At 40.7% G+C, this 19070-nt stretch overlaps 1 protein-coding gene across 1 annotated transcript in view; it reads left to right on the top strand.

Annotated features, from left to right (window-relative positions):
- Positions 1–19070, top strand: part of LOC122554580 (regulator of G-protein signaling 5-like) — a 46850-nt gene that overhangs the window by 5785 nt on the left and 21995 nt on the right. Inside the window, exon 2 of the mRNA XM_043699841.1 lies at positions 17003–17113. Coding sequence (XP_043555776.1) covers positions 17003–17113 — 111 coding nt within the window. The remainder of the gene's footprint in view (positions 1–17002; positions 17114–19070) is intronic.

Below are 19070 nucleotides of genomic sequence, written 5' to 3'. Positions count from 1 at the left end.
AGTTAGATGCAGATTCAGAATGCTATAATTAATAACCATAAGGTTTTGTACCAATATACAAGACAGCCATTTGGGGTATCATCAGCTTGTGCAATCTTTCAGCAGATGATGATGAAGAACATTTTACAAGGTCTACCCTGGTTTACCATGTATCTCGATGTTGTATTAACAGGGAAGACCAATAAGGAGCACTTGGAGAACTCGGACATGGTCTTTAGATGTCCCTCCCTGGTGGGTATACACCTTTAGAAGAAAGAACCTGTGTATTCCAGGCACCCAAAGTAACCTACTTGGACTACACAGTCAACAAGACTAAGTTGATCACCCTCACTTTATCTTCCAATGGGTGTAAAAGTGCCCCAGCTCCCATGTCTGTACCAGAGCTTAGGTCTTTCCTTGGGCTGATGCTCTATTATGGAAAGTTCACATATAATCTGGTCTCCACTCTGGCACCTCTGCATCAACTCCTTTTTTTTTAAAGAAAAAGTCAGCCTTTGAAATAGTTGTGTAGCCAAGCGTAAATGTGCGCAGATAGAGAAGGAAGGTTTGGCAGTTATATTTGGAGTTGGTGTATTCCACCAATACCTCTTAGTCATAAATTTGTAATAACAATGGGCCACAAACCCCTGCTAGGTCTACTTAAAGAAGACAAAGCAGCACCATCCATAACTTCAGGCTGAATTCAGCGGTGAGCTCTAATAATAACTGTGTATAATTTCAAGTTGGAACACCAGCCGGAAGGCCAAGTAGTAAAAGCGGATGCAATTTTCTGGACACCCTTCCAGTCACTGCTGACAATATGAGACTTTGGATGCGGAAAGATCCAGTCCTGGCAAAACTGAAACAGCTGGTAGTGATGGGGCAAACCAAAAAGCTATTTCAACCAGAATTGAAACCTTTTTGGACTCTGAGAGACCAGATCATTGTAGAGAATGGCATATTATCATGGGGAACAAGAGTGATTGTCCTGAACAAAGTTCACTCCAGAGTCATCCAGGGGTTTCCAAAATGAAAATGTAGGAGTGAGGTTATGTCTGATGGCCAGAATTGGTTGCAGACATAGTTACATTTATGGGAATGTGGTTTCAGTTACATGTTGACTGTGCAGATCCTTTCATGGATTTAATGTTCTTAGTGATTGTGGATGCCCACTCAAAATGGCTGGACATGCTTCCAGTTAGTTCGTCAAACATGAGAACAACAAAAGAAATACTGTGCACATCTTTTGCAATACACGGACTCCCGGAAGTGTTAGCCATAGATAACGGGCCATTGTTTGCCAGCAAGAAATTTTGAGTATTTCCAAAAGTTGAATGGCAGTCATCATTTTAAGGACCGTTCCAGACCACCATCCATCATCCAATGGTTTGGCAGAAAGAGCAGTCCAAACTTTGAAGGCAGGCTTAAAGCAACAGCCTACAGCTTCACTAGATACCAACTGTCCCAGTTCCTATTTGATTACATGACCCCCCCTCATGCAACTACAGGAATAACTCCAGCAGAGATACTAATGGGGAGAAGACCCCACAGCTGGTTAAATCTGATCTTGCCGGACCTTTCACCCTCCCTTCTACAGGTATCAAGATTGCCAATGCCAGATAGAAGACTCTGCTAAGCGAGAGAAGCCACTTGCTTCAGGAAACAATGTTTTTTGTGTAGGAACCACAGGAATGGCCCTGCCATGGATAAGAGGCAAGATCGATTTATGAGGTATAAATTCTTTGAAGAGGTAGCAAGTAAGTTAGAGCAGGGAAACCCAGTGGATGTTATCTACCTAGACTTCCAAAATGGCTTTGATAAGGTGCCTCCTGGGAGGCTGCTGAATAAGGTGAGGGCCCATTATGTTTGAGGTGAGCTACTGGCAGGGATTGAGGATTGGCTGTCTGACAGAATGCAGAGAGTTGGGATAAAAAGTTCTTTTTTGGAATGGCAGCTAGTGATAAGTGGTGTCCCACAGAGTTCAGTGTTGGGGCTGCAGCTGTTCACTTTATATATTAATGATCTGGATGAAGGGACTTGGGGGCATTCTGGCGAAGTTCACCGATGATAAAATGTTAGGCGGACAGGCAGGTCGTTCTGAGGTGGTGGGGAGGCTGCAGAAAGACTTAGACAGTTTAGGAGAGTGGTCCAAGAAATGGCTGATGAATTTCAACATGAACAAATGTGAGGCCTTGCACTTAGGAAAAAAGAATACAGGGATGGACTATTTTATAAACAGTGAGAAAATTCCTAAAGCCAAAGTACAAAGGGATCTGAAAGTGCTAGTCCAGAATTCTCTAAAGGTTAACTTTTGCAGGTTGAGTCTGTGGTTAAGAAAGCAAATGTAATGTTGTCATTTGTCTCGGAGTGTTGGAATGTACAAGCAACAATATGCTACTGAGACTTTATAAAGCTCTGGTTAGGCCCCACTGTGTCCAGTTTTGGGCCCCACACCTCAGGAAGGACATACTGGCACTGGAGCGTGTCCAGCGGAGATTCACACGGATGATCCCTGGAATGGTAGGCTTAACATACGATGAACAGCTCAAGATCCTGGGATTGTATTCATTAGAGTTTAGAAGGTTGAGGGGAGATCTAATAGAAAATTACAAGATAATGCATGGCTTAGAAGGAGTGGATGCTGAGAGTTTGTTTCTGTCAGGCGGAGATACTAGGGCCCATAGGCACAGCCTTAGAATTAGACGGAGTCAATTTAAAATGGAGATGAGGAGACATTTCTTTAGCCAGAGAATGGTGGGCCTGTAGAATTCATTGCCACGGAGTGCAATGGAGGTTGGAACGTTAAATGTCTTCAAGGCAGAGATAGATAATTCCTTGCGAGATCAAGAATTTAAGAAATACAGGGAGAGTGTGGGTAAGTGGCATTATTGAATGGCGGAGTGGACTTGATGGGCCAAATGGCCTTACTTCCACTTCTATGTCTTATGGTCTTATGTCTTAAGTCAGGTCAGGTGATGTATGAAGTTTTTTTGGTTGGTTCGATGGTTCTGAACAAGCATACAGACCATATGAAAGCTGCAAACTCACAAACAGGTGCGGGAATAAAATGTGCCTGGCTCCTTAACAGCCTTTCTGACTGTGTTCTGGAGACCATGGATTTTCCCTTTCTGTCAAACGTTGAAGATAGCTCAATCTGAGATGGACACAATGGATGTTGCCACCTCAACACCTTTGCTGCCTGAAGAAGAGAAACTCCTGGCACAAGAGGCGAGCTACTGTGCATTTCACTTGGCCTGTATCAGAGGCAGAGTTGGAAGAACCTGACGCAGTGCTAAGATGCCGCAGGTGGAGCTTAATTTTTAAAAAAATTAGTCTGTCCTCAGACTCAGGGCCTAGGATGTACTGTTGTAATAGGGCCAGCCAGGTGCACCTCATAGAACATGAGTTCCCTGGTTTGGACCAGATTAACAGCCCCAGTTAGGGAGCTCTGGCTGACAGATATACATAGGAGTGTCAGAGTTTCTGTTCACCCCTGAGAGCTGGTTCTGAGGGAGTAGGATCAGTGTGAAGGACCCTCCACATGTAAATAAAGGATAACTTGGTGATGGGTTACTGGCCTCTGGAGTTATTTCAAACTCATGCTGTCTACATGAATACTCATACCAATCACATGCCAAACAGATATGTGCAACCATCTGTTTCTCACAGATGGCATCCAGAATGGATTAGAAAGCTGTTACTTTCATCCAGCTTCAACTGCCAGTAAGTGTCAGGTTTAGTAGAGATCTTTGCCTGCCTTGGGAAATTGTGGCAAAATGTCTTCAAATGATTGAAGAAATCTCACTATCCCATGTCAAAGATTTCTTGATATTCGTCAACCTCTTTAACTTTTCAGTAAACAAAAAAAAAACTGGAAATTAAAAGCAAAAACAGAAATTGCTGGAAAATTCAGCAGATCTGGCAGCATCTGTGATGAACATAAGAGCATAATATAAGAACTCTGAGCAGGCCATCTGGCCCTTCGAGCCTGCACCACCATTCAATAAGATCATGGCTCTTCTATTCATGGCCTCAGCTCCACTTACTCACTCTCTCAGTAACTCTTAATTCTTTGTTCAAAATATTATCTATCTTAGCTTTAAAAATGTTTACTGAAGTAGCGTCAACTACTTCCCTGGGCAAGGAATTCCATTGATTTAACAATGCTCTGGGTGAAGAAGTTCCTTCTCAATTCAGCCCTAACTCTGCTCCCTCTAACCTTGAGGCTATACCCTCTTGTCTAGTTCCACCTGCCAGTGGAAACCTCCTCTCTACTTCTATCGTATCTATTCCCTTCATAATTTTATATGTTTCTATAAAATCCCCCCTCATTCCTCTAAATTCCAATGAATATAATCCACATCTACTCAGCCTCTCCTCATAAGCCAACCCCCTCAACTCCAGAATCAAAGTAGTGAACCAGTACATCCTTAAGTAAGGAGATCAAAACCTCATGCAGTACTCCAGATGTGGCCTCACCAGCACCCTGTACATCTGCAACATTAACTCCCTGCTTTTAAACTCAATCCCTTTAGCAATGAAGGACAAAATTCCATTTGCCTTCCTAATTACTTGTTGTATCTGCAGACCAACCCTCTGTGATACATGCACAAGGGCACCCAGGTCCCTCTGCATAACAGCATTCAGCAAATTTTACCATTCAAGTAATAATCCTTTTTACTGTTACTTCTACCAAAATGGATGACTTCACATTTATTAACATTTGTATTCCATCTAGGCGAAAGTGAGTACTGCAGATCAGAGTCAAAATTATAGTGGTTTTGGAAAAGCACAGCAGGTCAGGCAGCATCCGAGGTGCAGGAAAATCAACATTTCGGGCGAAAGCCCTTTATCGGGAATTCCATCTGCCAGACCTTTGCCCACTCACTTAAAGCATCTATGTTCTTCTGAAAGTTTCCCAGTTCTCTGCACATTTTGCTCTGCCACTCATCTTAGTGTCATCTGCAAACTGCCAATTCACATGTGGTGCCCAACTCCAAATCATCTATAGAAATTATAAATAATTGCGGTCCCAACATGGACCCCTGAGGCACACCACTAATTATTGATTGCCAGCTGAATAGCACATATTTATCCCCACTCTTTGCTTCCTGTTAGTCAACCAATCCTCTATCTATGCTAATACCTTACCTGTAACACCATGCATTTTATCTTGTGCAGCATCCTCTTGTGTGGCACCTTGTCAAAAGCCTTTTGGAAATCCAGGTACACCACATCCACTGGGTCCCTGTTGTCCACCTTGCTTGTAATGCCTTATTAGAATTCCAAAAGATTATTAAGCATGACCTGCCCTTCATGAGCCCATCCTATCTAGGAGAGAAAGCAAAGTTAATGTTTTTGGTCCAGTGACTCTTCCTCAGAATTCTGATGGGTCATTGGACCTGAAATGTTAACTCCAATTTGTTCATTGCTATCATTTGGCTAATCCAAACTTTGGGAGCTGTCACTTTATTGCATATTCCCTTATTTAAGGCTGGATTAGAACGTAAACTGGAGGAGTTGGATTTTTTTCTCCTTTTTATAGTAGAGAAAGTTAAGAGGGGATTTGATCAAAATTAAGAAATAATAACATAATGCTAATAATTCAAAACTACTTCCAATGATTGAGGGGTTGATAAAGTGAGGCAGAAAAATAGAGACCAATGACCGGAGACTTGCTGAGGCAAAGAGTTAGGTTTAACGTTAAGATTTGGGATGCTCTGTCTGTAAGGTCAATACAGACTCAATGGCAATAATGTATTTTGAATCCTTGAAAAAGAAGTGTAGTGATATGGAGAATGTCCAGAGACAGGGCCGGACTTGATTGACCGACTGGGAGAGAAAATGATATAGTGGTGGTGTCTTTAAGCCAGTAACGCAGAACCCACACCAATGTTCTGGGGACATGTATTGGAATTCCATGGTGAAATTTCAATTCAATAAAAGTCTGGAATGAAAAGCTATCCAAATGGAGTCCATGTAACTGTTGTCAATTGTCATAAAAAGCCATTTGGTTCACAGATGACCTTTTAGGGAAAGAAATTTTCCATCTTTATCTGGTATGCTCCACATGTAACCCAAGACCCACAGCAATCTGTTTGACTTTAACTGCCCTTCGGGGCCTGATCCTAAAATACTGATATTTCCCACAATTTTTGATTGCTACAATCTGCACACTGCCTTCTCTAATTATAGCACAGACTGAACTGGCTTTTGTTTATACCATTGGCAGGCTTTAACAAATACATAATTGACGCTGTCATTACAATATCTATATAGAAACAAGTCAAACTACAGCTAACGTGCTGTCCAGTTTGGAGAATTTAATTTATAGTAGTTATTATATTTCCTAAGTATCACTGAGACCTTTTCTCTTTCTGCCCACCTTGATAGTACATTGATTTACATTAATTGTTCTAGTGAAATTCAGCATAAAATAAGGGGTGGCACAGTGGTTAGTACTGCTGCCTCACAGTGCCAGGGACCTGGGTTTGATTCCAGCCCCAGATGATTATCTGTGTGAAGTTTGCACATTCTCCCCATGCTTGAGGGGGGTTCTGCTGGGTGCTCAGGTTCCCTCCCACAGATGTGCAGGTTTAGTGGATTGGCCATGCTAAACTGCCCATAGAGTCCAGGGATGTGTAACTTTGGTGGATTAGCCATGATAAATGTGGGTTATGGGGATAGAGTGAGGCAAAGGGTCTGAGTCGATACACTTTGGAGGGTTAGTGCAGACTTGATGAGCTGAATAACCTCTTCCCACACTATAGGGATTCTACGATTCTGAATGATCAGTACAATCACATTTCTTCAAATGCCCAAAGGGACGAAAGACTTAAATATAACTGAGTTAAGAAGTCTGTTAGTTGAAACATCTTTTTTGACTTAATATTAAATATTTTTTTTACAAGACTGCAACTTTGTTACTTTTTGAAGACATTTTGTAACTAAAAGGACAACAGAAAATATCAGCAATCAAATTCATTTCTGTTAATGTTGTTGGAAACCAAAGAACCCCTGTCTTTTTTTTTAAAAGTGACTAAGATAAGGAAAGATTGTTCTGAAATCCCCTGGCACTCTTGATAGCAGATCAAAAACCTGCCCTAGAAAATTGAGCACGTAATGGGAAATAATAACTTAAACAAAACTATCAAATAAACAGTGATTTTATCATCTCACAAATGGTTCCAGCATTTAAATGTCAAGGAGGGACATCTCTCATTGTATTAGACAGCAGTTTATTTTCCAGTTAAGTAATTTGTACATTGACATTCCAGGCTAAGATGATCGATTTACTATGACAGGTTTATCTTTAATAATGCTGATATTTTGTGGACCGAGGAAAGGACAAAAGTTAAAACTTTCTACAAGTTACTAATATATTTCCACTTATTGTCCACAACGTGACATTGCCAAGGTTACAATTCTTTTTTAAAAAGTCATTTATTAAGGAAAATACACTTTTTTCTGTAGTTAGAATATACACAATCATGGTATATTTTTCTGCAAAATAAAGCTACTGATAGAAGTCCCTTATAAAGTGCTATAAACTTCGATCACTTTTGTCAAGTGAATTTTCAGAAATGTAGCAGTCTAAATGCATTAATTATAAAAATATAATCTGTCAACATGCAATTCTTCAGAAACCAATGGTTCTGATAGTCCCTAAACAAATTCCAGTTCCTGATTTGCTAAGTGATGGCATGAGATCATTTTGTTTATGTTGACATTTGTCCTATAGGTGTGTGAGTACTTGAAATTGCAAGTGGTGCAACTTGGCATTACAATTGCCCCAAAGGATTGTAGCAAAAGTATTTGCTTTCCTAATTGCTTGTCATTCCTGCTTGTTAACCTTTTGTGATTTGTGGACCAAGACCATCAGATTCCTTTGAATCCTAAAGTTCCTAGTTCCTTTGTTTTAATGTGTATCATGCTTTTCTATTTTCCCTACAAAAACATGGATAGTTTCAAACTTTTCCACATTATGCTATCACGGACAATATATGTATTTCATTGTTGTCCATAAGCAGTTTACTTATGTGTGAGATCTGTGGAATTTCTGATTCTTGGAGTGATATTTCCTACATTTAAAAAAATTTCAGCAACAGAATTGGCCAAGTTTTTAAAAAAATTATCTATTATCACATACATGTCCCAGAGATTATTTAACCTGACTCTCCATGTACCGGTTCATGTATACTCAGGAAATACTGAAGAAACATTGCAAGTTATAAATACTTCAGTCTCTTCCACAGCGAGCCCTGTAATTTCTTAGCTGAATTGATGTTTTAACTGAAATGAAGGAGTGATAGAAGTAAATCTTTTTCTATAACTGAGGTTTCTTGTAGTTATGTTGCCATGATTGAAGAATCAGCAGATGAACTTGCAGTTAGAATAGATTTGAGGGATATTCCTTCTCCCTGTTTCAAAGTATAACTATTTTACCTCAGCTTCATTGTTTGTAGAATCCATACAGTGTGGAAGCAAGCCATTCAGCCCATCAAGTCCACAACGACCCTCCGAAGAGCATCCTACCCCCACCTACCCCATCCCTGTAACCTTTCATTTCCCATTCAGCTAACCTGCACACCTTGGACACAATGGGCAGTTTCGCATTCCCAATCCACCTCACCTGCACATTTTTGGACTGCGGAAGGAAACACATACAGACACAGATGGAGTGTGCAAACTCCACACAGTCTCCTGAGGTTGGAATTGAGCCCTGGTCCCTGACACTGAGCCACCATGCCGGCCACAGTCTTTGGACTGGTTCTCAGGTGATCATCAGATTGTATCACTTGTGGTATCACTGTCTGTGATTGAACAGCATCTTCTGCTACTTTTTTAAAAGCAGGCAAAACTGTGGCTGTTTTTTACCATGTAACGTAACATATTATAAGCCCAAAGGCTTCCTGTCAAAATAGTACTGGGTTGGCCTATGCGTCCTTTAGTCAACTATCCATACTATTTTTGAGATGGTTGCAGTTTTCTGAATTGAATTCCTAATCAATTCAAATGACCATTGAATGCCTTTCTTGAAAAGACATTGAGTTTCAATGGGTCTGGAGAATGGGCTTATATGTGATACCCTTGTTTCATTTAAGTTCACCCATTACAGAGGGTAGTAGTTGATGGCAAAGGTTCATCTTGGAGTGCCGTCACTAGCGGTGTTCCGTAGGGAGAGTTTGCACATTCTCCCTGTGTCTGCATGGGTTTCCTCCCACAGTCCAAAGGTCAGGTGAATGGCCATGCTAAATTGCCCATAGTGATAGATGCATTCGTAGGGAGTAGGGGAATGGGTCTGGGTGGGTTGGAAAATTTGGTGTGGACTTGTTGGGCTGAAGGGCCTGTTTCCACACTGTAGGGAATCTAATCTAATCACACTGGCTTAAAATATCTACATTTTGGTCTGGAAGCCATAAACTTTCCAAGTTGTCAAGACTCCATAAACTAACAGATTTTCTCCTTCAAGTTCAAACCTGACTGAGAATAAACATTGATATCTTGTGATTTACAGGCTTGGAATGATGCTGCCGAAACACCCTGGCTGTGGAGGTGAGATGAGTCCATTGCTAACACATGCATGCTGTATTGTGCCCAATAAAAAAAAAATTGCATTTATGTAAAACCTTTCATGATCCCAGGAAATTCCAAAGCAATAGTGAATAAGGTGAAGTCATGGTAGTGTGGGAAATATGGTGAAACAAACCAGAACTCGCTGTGTTTACTCAGCGAGTCGTGAGTTCGTGGAATGCCCTGCCAGTAGCAGTGGTGGACTCTCCCTCATTATGGGCCTTTAAGCGGGCATTGGATAGGCATATGGAGGATAGTGGGCTAGTGTAGGTTAGGTGGGCTTGGATCGGCGCAACATCGAGGGCCAAAGGGCCTGTACTGCGCTGTATTCTTCTATGTTCTATAACAGAAGGACTTGTGAACATCCCAAAAATAGATTTTATTCATAACAATTGTTAAAAATTGGGAGATTTCAGAAAGTCTGATTGCATCAGTGCACAGCTTGGAGGTTTGCTGTGGGAAGAATTTTTTTTTTCTCTAGTTTTTAAAATGATCTTGTCTTCAATTGCCCAGTGCTAGATTGTGCTCACTATTTCAGCTTGACCACTTTGTCCATTCCATGCCTTTTTAATGCTGCTAGTTCTCCAAGGATCTGTCTGGCTACCTCAGCAAAGTTGTGCCAGGTCCTGCCATGCCTGCACTTCACTTCTTTCACTGGCATCGGGAAGGTGGGCTTCTCCCACCCACTGGATACACTTAGTGCCACTGAGTGGGCAGAGGGATTGGCTCCTACCCAATTAGGGCATTGGTATTTTAAAAGCGGTTTTGTGTGAGCAATGCAGTTGAGGCAGGGGTCCAATATCCTGAATTCATCTGAGTATTGGGAAGACATTGAAAATCCAGCCCCATGGCAACATTTAAAAGTATAGCAGGTCGAAGGAAGCAGCAGGGAAGGCACATGGGGATTGATTTGACATGACCTGGAACGATGTGTATTCCGTGGATGGTGGCAGGTCACAAAACAGGTCTGGTGGTTGGCCCAACCTCTCCACAACCATCCATGGTCTGCTCCCCATTATACACTGGATGGGAAGTAAAGGAGTGTGTGCCAAAATCAGCAATAAATAAATTTGTTTGCAAGCCTATTGACTACACTAATCCATTTGGCAGCAACTCCCAAAAGTAGGACCTCCTCCTAATGAGGGAGAGACATTTCACACTCTCTCAATTTCATTAGCCCACTCACAATATGCCATAACTGGGGGTGGGGAGAGGATGTGGATGTAACAGTTTGTAGGGTGTATCAACTTTGCACTCACCCCATAAAATACAGCCTGTGAGGACTACGAAAGTGAGCAAGATAAAGACTGCTATTAAGAGAATCTCTTGAGGGCAGGATGGCTCCAGCACAAGCAAGTTGGGCCAAGCAGCAAGCTTCCAGTTGTAATTTTCATGCCATTAACTTCATGGAGGAATATTTGCAGACAACATTTTTCACAACCAGTTGACAAAATATCGTGAGGTGAGCATAAAGCGTCCTGTCAAGCTTGTCATGCATTTGTCAGGATCCAGCTGTGCATACATATTGCTGCTACATTTTGCATGCCTTTATTTTCCATGCTCTGGAGAATCACTCACACGGTCAATATTTCAAACTTGTATATTATACAGGATGCTCAGACAGTGTGCTTTCTCAGTTCTGCATTCGTCTGTAGGAAATAGGCAAATGCCCCTCAGGACACACATCTTTTCCAGCATAGTGGAAACTTTGCCAAAACCAACAAATAGCAGGCATCAAGAATATTACTGACTTTGGGAAACTGTATCATATTTTACTCCAATTCCCATGACAATCAAGAGGTAATTTTGCTTATTCAGCCTGTCAAACAGGGCCCCATGCACAGTTGTATCTTTCTGTTAAGCATTTGGGGAGGTTGCACAGCCATAGATATAGAGGCTGACAGCACAGACACTTAAAGTAGCCTAAAGTTTCCCTGTAACATACACTGTTTAATGGTTACACGTAAATAAAAATGAGCGGCAATTTAAAATCCGTTTGGAATGCAGGTAAATCACAAGTGCAAACACGAAGTCTATTTTGCTGGTGTGGCCTGTCGGCAGAATATTACAAACATATGCTTTAGGAGCAGAAATGGGCCATTTGGCCCTTCAAGTCTGCTCCACCATTCAATAAGGTCATGGTTTATCTGTTTGTGTTGCAAATTCCATGTTCAAATCCACCTTTGATTCCCTTTCCGAACATGAATCTATCTAACTCTGCTTTAAAAATATTCAATGACCTTGCATCTATTGCCCTTTCAGGCAGACAATGTAATGTATTCCTGTCTGAAATATGTATTAGATTCTCCAAGTTTTTCTTGTACCCAACCCCATGTGTTGACAAGAGGTATATAGAGGCATATATGAGAGCAGTACCATTGTTGTTTGCACCAAGAACAATATGGACATTTTTATCACGACCAACAGCAGTTCAAGGTGATAAATCATGCTTTTGTACTTTTTTTCTTTCTATTCTAGAGATCAATCGTAAAATGCTCATTATTTTTCCGAATGCATTACAAAGAAGCTAATCCTTTAACTCTGGTAGTAAAGACCACATTACATTGTATACAATAATCTAGCACGGGCTTAAAATGCCTCCGTACTTGGATGATGTATGCTCAGTTAATGTTAAAATCCTTCCTGAATTAACATCAAGACATTGACTTGAGACTCAGGAGCAGAGGGTACCATTATTTAATGGCCCAATTCAATTGGCTAACAATAAGTGTTTGCACTTCAGCAGTTCCGAGCTGGTTGTAGAAAGCTGAAATTCAAAAAAACAAGAGCATGCTGAAAATCATGCAATGGATCAGGCAACATCTGAGGAACAAGGAATAGGGATGTAATACAAGATCATTGACTTGAAACATTAACTCTGTTTCCTTTTCTATAGCTGCTGCCTGACCTGCTCAGTTTTTCCAGTGTTTTTGATTTTATTGCAGATTTCCAGCAACTTCTGTCAACTGCTTTTGTTCAGAACCTGTTTAACAGTGGCTGATAAACAGCAAAGATCTAAATAGGTTGTTCACCACAGGCTGTTAAAAAGCTGTGGTGCAGGATAATACAGTATAACTGGAGCATTCATCATTTGCTGATCACCAAGCTGTTACAGAGGTTGTTACTCCTTCAAGTCTTGATAACATTCATTTTATTTGTTTATCCTTTCCTGGAAGCCATCATCTTTGCTTCAATAGCATCTCACATATAGCACAGACTCAAGAAATTTAGCCCGACAACTTCATTGCAATTTTCATGCTCCTTTATGAACCTCATCCCACTCTTCATCTGAACCAACCAACATACCCTTGTATTTGTTTATCTTGCCCATATTTATCTAGTTTCCTCTTAAAAGGTTTGGATCATATATGTTACATCTGGAGTTTAAGGGAAATTTCCCATCAGTTCCATTGTAGTTTATTTGCCTAGAGCAGTCATCAGTAACAATGACATTGAATGAATTCCAGAACCATTGCATGAAATGATCCTCACGTGTATGTATCACGAATCTGTCTGCCAAGGAAAATATTATCCTCAGTCAGAAAGATATGACTCCAAGTAGATAAAACATGCTCTCAGTATTATTGCCACTCTTCAGTACAATACCATCAATAGTTTGGTATTGTTTTCCTTCTGGCTTGTAAAAAGAACATACATATGTATATTTAATATCTGGTTTCAACGAACTGCGTCATCTCGGGTATATGATAAAAATCTCCTTTCTTGTGAACTTGGCCACTGTCCCCTTCTCCATAAAGATTTTCACTAGATTTCAGTCCAATTGACGACTTACAACCTAAATACAAGGAGGTGAGGGAGGCAATTTTGTTACATAGCTGAAGTTTCATTCTCATGTTCTATTTGAGTTTCTTATCTTAATTGGTAGAAAGCCATGTTTGTCAATGTTATCTATATTGATTTCAAGGCAATGATGTAACTCAATAGTCAAAGAGCTGACATACATCTTTTGACATATTATGACCACCAGACTCATTTTAAAAAGAGCATATGGAGAAACAAGCCATTTGACCCAAACGGTCTCTGTCAGTAAAGCTGTTAGAACATAGAACATAAAGTACAGCTCAGAACAGGCCCTTAGGCCCACGATGTTGTGCCGAGACTTAATCCTAATGTAAAATATAATGACTTAACCTACACACCCCTCAACTCGCTGCTATCCATGTGCATGTCCATGCATTCACAACTCTCTGCATAAAGAACCTACCTCTGATGTCTCTTCTATACCTTTCTCCTAATATTTTAAAACTATGACCCTCGTACCAGTCAATCCTGCCCTGGGGAAGAGTCTCTGGCTATTGACTCAATCCATTCCTCTCATTATCTTGTACACCTCAACCAGGTATCCTCTCTTCCTCCTTCTCTCCAAAGAGAAAAGTCTGAGCTTATTCAACCTTTCTTCATAAGGCAAGCCCTCCAGTCCAGGCAGCATCCTAATAAACCTTCTTTGCACCCTCTCCAAAGCCTCTATCTTTCCTATAGTAGGGCGACCAGAACTGGACACAATATTCCAAGTGTGGTCTTACCAGGGACTTGTAGAGCTGCAACAAAACCTCACAGCTCTTAAACTCCATCCCCCTGTTGATGATAGCCAAAACACCAAATGCTTTCTTAACAACCCTATCCACTTTGATGGCAACTTTGAGGGATCTATGTACTTGCACACCCAGATCCCTCTATTCCTCGACACTGCCAAGAATCCTGTCTTTAATCCTATATTCAACATTTGAGTTCGACCTTCCAAAATGCATCACTTCATATTTATCCAGGTTGAACTCCATTTGCCATTTCTCAGCCCAGCTCTGAATCCTGTCAATGTCACACTGCAGCCTGCAATAGCCCTTGATACTATCAAAGTACCTCCAACCTTTGTGTCATCTGCAAATTTACTAACCCACCCCTCAACCTCCTCATCCAAGTCTTTTTATAAAAATTAAAAAGAGCAAAGGCCCAAGAACACACTCATCACTGACCTCCAAGCAGAATACTTTCCATCTACAACCACTCTCTGCCTTCTGTCAGCTAGCTAATTCTGAATCCAGGTAGCCAAATCTCCCTGTATCCCATTCTTCCTGACTTTATGAATGAGCCTACCATGGGGAACTTTCTCAAATGCCTTGCTGAAGTCCATATACACCACATCCACTGCTCGACCTTCGTCGACCTGTCTTGTCACCTCCTCAAAGAACTCAATAAGGTTTGTGAGGCATGACCTGCCCCTCATAAAGCCATGCTGACTACCTTTAATCACACTTTGCTTTTCCAAATAGTCATAAATCCTATCCCTCAGAATTCTTTCCAAAACCTTGCTGACCACAGACGTAAGACTGACTGGTCTGTAATTGCCAGAGATTCCCCTATTGCCCTTTTTGAAAAGAGGAACAACATTGTCTCCTTCCAATCCTCTGGTATGACTCCTGTAGCGAGTGAGGAGGCAAAGATCCTTGCCAGCGGCTTAGCAACCTCCTTTCTCGCTTCCAGGAACAGCCTAGGATAAATCTGGTCTGGCCCTAGGGACTTATCAATCTTAATGTTTTCCAAAATTTCCAGCACATCAACTTCATCAATCTTGATCTGGTCAAGACTGTATCCCAGTTCCTCAAAGATTTCATTCACAACAAGGTTCCTTTCCTTAGTGAAAACCAAAGCAAAAAACTCATTTAGGGCTTCCCCTATCTGCTCAGACTCCACGCACAAGTTCCATCTGCTATCCCTGATCGGCCCTACCTTCTCCCTGATCATTCTCTTATTCCTCACCTGTGAGTAAAATGCCTTTGGGTTCTCCATAATCCTTCTTGACAAGCCATTTTCATGCCTCCTCCTGGCTCTCCTCAGTCCATTTCTGAGCTCCTTTCGAGCAAGCCTGTAATATTCTTAAGCTGTGCTAGATCCTAGCTTCCTCCACCTTATGTAAGCTGCCTGCTTCCTTTTGATGAGAAGCTCCTCTGTTCTTGTCATCCAAGGTTCCTTAATCTTACCCCTTCTTACTTGTCTCAGAGGAACAAATTCATGCATCACTTGCAACAACTGCTCCTTAAATAGCCGCCACATGTCTGCTGTGCCCTTTCCGTGGAACAATTGCTCCCAATCTGTACTTCCCAATTTCTGGTGATAGCGTCATAATTTCCTTTTCCCCAGTTTAAATATCTTCCCTCAGTAACAGCTGCTTTCCCTCTCCAAGGCTATGGTAAATGTGAGGCTGTTGTGATCACTGTCACCAAAGTGTTCTCCCACCGCAAGATCTGACACCTGTCTGGCTCATTGCCAAGCACCAAATCCAAAATGGCCTCTCCTCTCGTCGGCCTGTTGATATACTGAGTAAGGAAATCATCCTGAACACCTGAAAAAAACGGCTCCATCCAGTCCATCTGCACTTGGGAGGTTCCAGTCGATATTGGGAAAGTTGAAATCACCCGTAACAACAACCCTGTTTACATCTGCACTTTTTTCCAGAATCTGCCCGCCTAGGAGTTCTTCAATCTCTCTACTGCTATTAAGTGGTCTATAGAAAACCCCCCAATGTAGTGGCTGTTCCCTTCTGTTCCTAACTTCCACCCATACTGACTCAGTAGACAAACCTTCCTCAACAACCTTCGTTTCTGTAGCTGTGATGCACTCTCTGATTAGCAATGCTACACCCCCTCCTTTTTTTCCACCCTGGCTATTCTTTTTAAATGTTCTAAACCCTGGAACATCAATCAACCATTCCTGCCCTTGTGAAACTCGCGTCTCCGTTATGGCCACAACACCGTAGCCCCAAGTACTGATCCATGCTCTAAGTTCATCACTCTTGTTTCTGAGCAGCAGCTTTCTCCAGTCCTACTTCCCTTACCATTATAGATTCTTCTTATTCAAAGGAGTATGTGGACATTGTGGCTCCTTACCAACATGCATTGCATCACCATTCTCTATATTCAAATACATTTCCATTCTACAAGTTTACTTTTCTTCTTGTACTTCTTCCTCAGTGTCAACTACATCCACCTACCTTAGTGTCCTCCACAAATATAAACATTGTACTTTTGATTGCTTATGTTCAAAACAATATAAATTACAAAGAACAGTAGCCCAACAATGTTCCTTGTGGAACTCCCACGTTCCATCTTTTGTAGTGAGTAAGTGACTTTTAACTCTTTCAATGCTTTTTGTTTTTGTTTTATAGCCAGATTTTAAGCTTGAGATTATAAATAAGGCTTTGTAGTAAACAAAAGTAGACATCTAAATTGATTTGAGATTATTCAATTTGTCGAAAGAATGATTTTTACATGGGAGTTGAAGAGCCAGATAAACATCAACATCGTCTCAGTTTAGACATGACAGTAAACAGCTGTCCAAATTTCAATCCGCCAACTGTTTGATTATAATATTTGGAAATCTAATCTTTCATGAAGTAAACAACCAACAACATTAATTTTTGTGCTTTATCTTACAGGGCCAAAGAAATAAAATCAAAGTTAGGCATATTGCTGCAGAAGCCGGAGATGATCTCTGAGTACATCATCCCGTACTCAGATAAAGCTGAGAAATCAGCCAAGCCCCACAGGTAATAGATGATAATCAAGCTCATTTATTATAATCAGCAAGTAGACACTCTTCTATCCATTAAATATGGGTGTATAATTGTTATTGTTTGATAAATCCACATTTTTCATCTTGTATTAAATCTCTTCAAACGTTGTTGAAACAATTGCTCATTGTATTCATTTTTTGCCAAAACAAAACCATTTGCTAAAAAGTGAATTTGATAACTTTTCCACAGGAAACTGAAAGGCTTGAGCCTCTTGTTGATTTTAGACTATTCTGTTCTGAACAGGTCTAATAAGCAGTTGACTTATTACACTTATTATTGTGAGCAAACAATGTCAAAATTTCAAAGCCTAATTATTCTGAGACTGCTATCAACAAGTTTCATGGTTAGAAGAGATTTGACTATTTCCTTAACACCACTGATAATGTTAACACTGTGTTGATGATAATGCAGTGTACTGGTTGAAAAGTTTAAGTACATAGAAAAATTATTGCTATTACAAAATGCAGAAGGGTTAGTCTTGAACTGATGATTATGCAAAATAGTATAAAACTCAGTTGAAACATTTTCTAGAAGTTACACTTAAACTCTAGTGATCTACCAAACTATTGGTATTTGGAGAGAGCTAAACTCTGTGTCGAAGTCATGAACAATTTTATTAACTGTCACAGGGTGTGTACAAATATCAATGTTTAAGCATCAAACTTAGACTTATCCGATTCCACCATGACAAACTGAAGCAATCAATGAGTTCCCTCTCACACTACTGTGAAACTACGGCTGGTAGGTGGCATTAAGGTAACAGGAGCAATGAAAAAACAGACAGACAGGGTAACTTGTTTTAAAAAGCTCAGTGTTATTGTTCCTACTCAGGCCATTTAAGGATTTAAACAAGATGTTTAATTCTTTCCAAAAAACTACCAAGGTATTTGAATGCAATTTTAACAAATTAGCTATTGTGGTGGACAGCATGCATAAAGTTCAGGAGTACCTCTCCCTGTCTATTTTGCAAAATATTGTTTCTGATTTTGGGTCCATTCAGGCCCTGACTCTTGCACCATTGGAAACTTTGGGGCATCTTTCATCTTTAAGGTACATTTTGAGTCAGTGAGACGATGAGTTGTCAACCTATTTGATGGTGAAAGGAGACACAAACCATTTTATTGCTTGGCTTTCACTTGTTCGGACTAGGCAAACTGTCAGCATTAAACATACTGCTAATAGGCAGCCGACCACTTGGGGTTGGATTGAAATCCAACAATCGTCACATACCAGCAGTGCAAAGGGAATGACACAACAGCTCTCGGTAGCAAAGTTATAAAGTAACAGAAGGCATCGGGGTTCATATTGCCTGATTCTCCAAAACAAGGAAAACATAATTGCAAGATCTGCTTCCAGATCACCATTTCAACCCTGCTAAAAATGCCCATCTCACCATCATCCATGAGCAGGATGAGGAATATGATAGGTTCAAACAAAAAATAGTGCTGGGGTTCTGATGTTACTTAACCATTACTTGGAAGCATTTTAAGACCCTGTTTATTTTTGAGATTAGCTATGTAAACTGAAGGTCAACTGAAAACCAGAATTATGGACCTCCAACAGCAAGGCCTTTATTCTAACTCCAATTTAGTTCCCAGGTTTCACACAAAGACAGGATTATTGAGATACATACATGCACTTAAGAGTTATATAGCATGGAAACAGACCCTTCGGCCCAACACGTCTGCGCTAACCAGGTTTACTAAACAGAACTAGTCCCATTTGCCTGCATTTGGCCCCCATATCCCTCTAAACCTTTCCTATCCATGTACCTGTCCAAATGTCTTTTAAATGTTGTGATTGAATCCACCTTTCTCAATTCCTCGGGCAGCTCATTCTATATACATCCCACCTGGCTGAAAAAATTGCTGATCAGGCGCCTTTTAAATTTTAAATAAAAACTGAAAGAACCATGGATGCTGGAAATCAG

This window comes from Chiloscyllium plagiosum, chromosome 11, assembly GCF_004010195.1.
Source record: "Chiloscyllium plagiosum isolate BGI_BamShark_2017 chromosome 11, ASM401019v2, whole genome shotgun sequence".
NCBI lineage: Eukaryota > Metazoa > Chordata > Chondrichthyes > Orectolobiformes > Hemiscylliidae > Chiloscyllium > Chiloscyllium plagiosum.
The sequence above is the reverse complement of the archived record's forward strand: the minus strand, read 5'-3'. Positions and strand labels throughout refer to the sequence as shown.